Below are 5,681 nucleotides of genomic sequence, written 5' to 3' on the forward strand. Positions count from 1 at the left end.
GGTTTTTGTCCACCATTTATTTTATTAGTATTTAGTTCATATTCTCTTAATATATAAAAAATAGGGCCTTATTTTTCACAATTTTTAAAACATACTTTTTTTAACATAATTTCCTACTCCCTCCATCTCATAATATAGTGCCTACTTCATTTTTGGTGGGTCAAACTTTAAAATCTTTAACCGAATATTCTCATTTATATATATGAAAAAACATATTCATGCGGGATCTTGTTAGATTCTTCTCAGTGTGTAGTTTCATGATATCACATTTTTATACTCCCTCCGTCCCATAATATAGTGCCTACTTCATTTTTTGTGGGTCAAATTTTAAAATCTTTGATTGAATATTCTCATTTGTATATATAGAAAAACATATTCATGTGGAATCTTGTTAGATTCGTCTCAATGTGTAGTTTCATAATATCAACTTTTTATATTTTTTATTAATACGATATTGAAGATATTAAAGGTCAAAATTATGTCTAGCTTGGAGACCGTCTAAAAATAAAAAAACACTATATTATGGGGCGGAGGGAGTATTTTTTATTAATACGGAATTGAAGATATTAAATGTCAAAGTTATGTCTTGGAGACCGTATAAAAAAGAAACAAGCATTATATTATGTGACGGAAGGAGTACTTTAAGTGTGTGCCTTTGCTAATGCACTTTTTTGATCTTAAATATCTTTCATTATATAACATTCATTGAGATCAATTCAACAAGACCCCACATAAGTAATATTTGTTTTTCTTATATATTGAGAAAATTTTACAAGATTTTTTCTAACATTGTGAATAGTGTAAAGATTCCAAGTAGAAAGAACAAAAAATGAGAGAGAGAGTATATTAACTCAATATCATTAATTATCCTATTATATAAATTATAATAAAAAAAAAATTAATATCCAAACTAAATTACAAATGATGTGAATTATTTGTCAAAATTATCAATTTTGTCCTCGAAATATAAGGGGGAAAAAAATAAGGGATGAAGGGGTATGAATTGGCACTCAAATAATCATCATCACATTAAGGAGCATGATTTTTAACACTGATACCAATATAAATAGACCAGCAGAAAGCTAAAAGACCTTCAGAATAACAAGACAAGTCAATTAACATTTGTGCATTATGGTGATCAACATGAAAGGTAATGCATGTCACACCATGCAAAAATCTCACTCTTAAGCAAAAACAAAAGAAGGGTACATATATTATATCTAATGGTACCACTTAAAATACCATATTACTAGGAAATGAAGTTTAAGCTTCCGGTGCTGGTGTTGCGTCTCTCAAGCAGCCGTTGGCTCGGCGGTTTCCGACGATGGCTTGATAGGCTTGGCAAGGACAGTAGGAAAATCTAGCAAGATGACCTTCTCAATCACCGTAGAAAATGTGGCTGAAAACTCAACATGCTTAGGATGAGCGAGAAATGTAGTGTAATCTTCCTTGGTGTTGAATGCCATCAAGAATGAGTGTGTAAATCCTTGCCTGAGCATCTCGTGGCTCTCCAAATCTTGTCCCCTATTTACACATTATGCATTCATTAGCTACTAATTATGTTAATTTGCTTCTATGTAGAGGACTTATTGGGATTAATAAACTACTCTAGTGATACCCTTAAGAATCTTTACTCCATCGAATCTCGATCCCCTTTCAAAATTTCCATTTTGTTATTCACACAATTCCCAACAAACAGCTTATGTAAGGAGTGTCATAAAAAAAATGATTTTTTGAATGAATATATTTTAATCAAATATACAAAAAATATAAGTTATTTTTTGGATTAGACTCTTGGGAGGGAGGGGTCAGGGATGGTAAAGGAAAATTCACTCCCAAAAGGTTTGTAATGGAGTTTGATGTCATGATCTTGAAGTTATGAATTCAAATTTGTACCGTTAGACCAAGTCTTGATTGGTCTAACAAAATTTAAATAACTATATGTTTTTTATACATCCGAAATTTTGTGTCCCACTTTTTTGTACCATATATGTACTGCTCACAATAATAATTAACGTTAAATAATAAGATTGAATGGCACCTATAATGATTCAAATCAGTAAGACAAAAGATCTTTTCCCGTTTCTAACTTGTGAAATTTTCCTTATTTTTAACATTTGTGAAGTGTGACTTACAAAAGAGAAATGGTAAATCTAAAAGGCAATGAATAGAGTTTATTACATTATTACTATATGTTGAACAAGTAAAACATCAATTAATAAGAAAATTATTTTATTTTTAACTTCATTTCCTGATAAAATCATCTCTAATCAAATGTTACCGATTAAGAAACGATATATACTTCTATTATTTTAGCATCAATATATATATATATATAGAAATTAGAATGTGTATATTATGTCAAGATGGCAACTTTTCTTGAACTCACCATTCGAAGGACTTGACTGTATCGATTTCCGAGGCAAGATCTTGCATCCCTTTGATAATGTCTTCCACAACCACTTCATCCTTAAACTTTGCCACCACCAAGTGCTTGAACTCCCCCATTAAGGTACCTTCACACTAACTTAACAAGCTCTATGCACTAAATATTTGGAGTAATAATGTAATATGACCTAAAATGGCACAACAAACTAGCTAGTATTTATACACACAAAGAATAAATTTTAACTGTCCTTTAAAGATATGGGTATTGACCCAACTGACCCTTTTAGCCCATAACCCATTTTTACCCATTCTTTTTGCTAGCAACAGCTTTCCAAGAAAAACATGAATGTCACTCTGGAATAGACCCAACAATATATGGTACATATGAATAAACATGATGGTGAATTTGAGACCCACCAAATTGTTAACCTAACAATGAAGTGTCCCAACCCGCTATTGTTTGCACGTGGGTTGGGTTACTTGTATGAGTGGGCTTCATTGCACCTTAACTTTAAGAGAAGCGATCTCCATCATAACTATTGTTCATTTTTAAATATCAAATAAACAGTTTTAACTACTAGCTATCATATAAAAAAAACTACTAACTAAATATTTTCTAGTGCTATTAAAGAAAATGTACTCTTATTTTCTAGTACTAGTAAACATTTTCTAATACATATACAAAATTTAAAAGAGAAGATAACATTAATAATTACGGATTAATTTTTAAATTCGGACTATGCCCTATTTAATTATATTTTTTATTGATTTATATTGTGCTTTAAAATGGTAACGATGAAGATCGTTTAATGTTTAACACTTTAGTATTCTCCCTCCATATTTTTTTTTATCTTTCCTACTTCAATTGTGCGTGTTTGCTAATGCACTTATTGTACCTTAAATATCTTTTGTTACATATTAGTAAAACTTATAATAACTTAATATTAATAAAGTACTCATTGAAATGAATCAACCAAGATCTCAGATGATTGTATTTTGCCTCATATATATAAAATAATTTAAGAAGATTATCTTTATTGAAAATAGTGTTAACATTGTGAGAAAAATAAACAATACAAAGGAAGTATAAGTTTGAATTCACGGGATTAAATTTTGTATTATGCATTTACTATTTTTTAGAATTGTATGTAGCTACATACATTACATGTATAAAACATCTCAAGAAAAAGTATTATATAATACCATTCCTTATTTAAGAACGATATATAATATATTAGTTTATATTAGAACAACCGAAAAGTGTTATTTACAACAATTTTAATACCAATTACTTAACCGAATAAACATACATTTTAGACCCCAAATTTTAGTTGTCAATATTTTCTCTTAACTTCTATGACCTTTTGTGAATTTTGTGAAATAAAAATACTTAAGGATCATAGATTATCTTGGCTAGTTCACCTTTTTCCCCCCTTCCTCTTAAGAGGAGCATTCGATGGATACAATGATGATTAGGCCTTTAAATTTTATTTTGGTGGGCATGGGATGCCCTTAATTTCTTACAGCAATTAGTGCCTGACATAACCTTTCCCGACAATTTCATATCATATCATATAAAAAGAGGATCTTCCCCTGTGAATTTTGAGAATATTATTGTTTGGATTTTGCAATTTTACAGAATGTACTCGTGTGAGGAAGAAAGTAAGTGTCTTAGGAATTTACTAATGTTACTGCAAGGATATATTTTGATGGACTTGAGTCTTGAAATAGGGGAACTTAACAATTGAAAGCACGTCTCTCATTAGTGCTTATACATATAGTGGAAAATTTTAACTCTTCAAGAATACATTGAAAATGGTTTAAAAAACATATTGGGTATTAAACATGAAATAATTAACCAAATACAAAAATATAACAAAATCATAACCATTTAAAACCTGGTTAAACTCGATTTGATCTAAACCATTGAATTAAGTGACTATATCTTTCATATAAATTACTCAAATAAAAGATCATACCCTCTAACTCTTTAGCCCTTTCTTAGAGAGTTAAAAACCCTTATCCAATCATCAAATATAAACCACCAACCTACGTAATCAAGCTAATCATTATGCTTATGGAAATATAGGATACATTAGTAAGAAAAGTATAGGTTTAAAATTACTATGTTTTTTTAGTGAAATTTAATATAAACCTTCAATTCAATTATTTAGTACTTATGTAAAATTATAGTCCCTAATATACATCTTTTATTGTTAAATTATTTTAAAAGAGAAATGCTAAGGCTTAAAAGCTGAATCATACTGAGGGATGGACGGTGGTAATGTTGGCTTTCATAGTCATGTTTGTCCATGCAAAGGGCAGCCCACGTGTGGAGCAACTTTGTAGTAGCCTTCTGTGAGATTTTAAATCTAGTATTTCATATCATACAGAAAGAGAGGGGTCCCTTCTGACAAAATTATTAATCCAACCCAAGCTCATAGTAGTACTCTTTCTACAACTACTATGAGAGTATGCTGCTGAATAATGGCTCTCTGCAAGACTCCACCCGCAAGCTACGTAACGTTGCTTTCCGTGGCTAATCATGCAAATACTTGAATCGTAAAAGAGGGGATGTAGATATAGTGACAGAGAAAAGATGCAACATGCAAGGCACCATCAAGTAACAAGTTAACCTTAATATAGCTACATTCAGTTTTGTGAGGGTAAATTCGTCATCTAACTTTCTTATTTTGGGCATGACTCATGAGGGTTAGAGTAGTGTCTTGTGTGCAAGCCTAACAAGTTAAACATTTGAGGGGCTTGGAAACATGTGACAATGTCGGCAGGACCGTCTTAAAGATTTTAGAGCCTCAATTCTAACATGAAGATTTTAGGGCCTCAATTCTAACATGACAGCCGTTAAGCTTTGACACACCGATTTAAACCGTCATCGTTGTCCTATGTTTCAGCGTCAGGTTATTGTAAAATGTGTGATTAAAAATGCCCGACGTTTGCTATTAATGAGTCCTTGTTCTACAAATTTGTCTTCATACAACAAAGGTGACATGGCTTTTGGCAAAGCCAACCCTCTGACGCTCAAGTTACTATATTACTAAAAGAAGTGATGCTTAGAAAAGAAGGAAATTGAATATACTGAGAGAAAAATGAAATGAAAAAATGTATTTTAAGTTATCGGTTACTTATCTGTGGTGGCATCCCTTTCATTGTCAACATAGTATAGAAGTGATAAAGTTTCAGATGGACGACGTTCCAACTTTGAAGAACGTGTTTACCTTTCTTTGTGCACAGCCTGTAGGCATCGTTGCTTACTACTTTGTGTATGCGGTACG

At 31.3% G+C, this 5,681-nt stretch overlaps 1 protein-coding gene across 1 annotated transcript; it reads right to left on the reverse strand.

Annotated features, from left to right (window-relative positions):
* Window positions 1–1,099: 1,099 nt before the first annotated feature.
* LOC104903663 (hypothetical protein) lies at window positions 1,100–2,682 on the reverse strand. The gene is made up of 2 exons (XM_010691739.3): window positions 2,390–2,682; window positions 1,100–1,524 (listed from the first exon to the last, which is right to left on the reverse strand). The coding sequence occupies exons 1-2, from the start codon at window positions 2,506–2,508 to the stop codon at window positions 1,293–1,295; spliced, it is 351 nt and encodes a 116-aa protein (XP_010690041.1). The 5' UTR covers window positions 2,509–2,682; the 3' UTR covers window positions 1,100–1,292.
* Between the last annotated feature and the right edge of the window lie 2,999 nt (window positions 2,683–5,681).

This window comes from Beta vulgaris, chromosome 9 (assembly GCF_026745355.1).
Source record: "Beta vulgaris subsp. vulgaris cultivar EL10 chromosome 9, EL10.2, whole genome shotgun sequence".
Lineage (NCBI taxonomy): Eukaryota > Viridiplantae > Streptophyta > Magnoliopsida > Caryophyllales > Amaranthaceae > Beta > Beta vulgaris.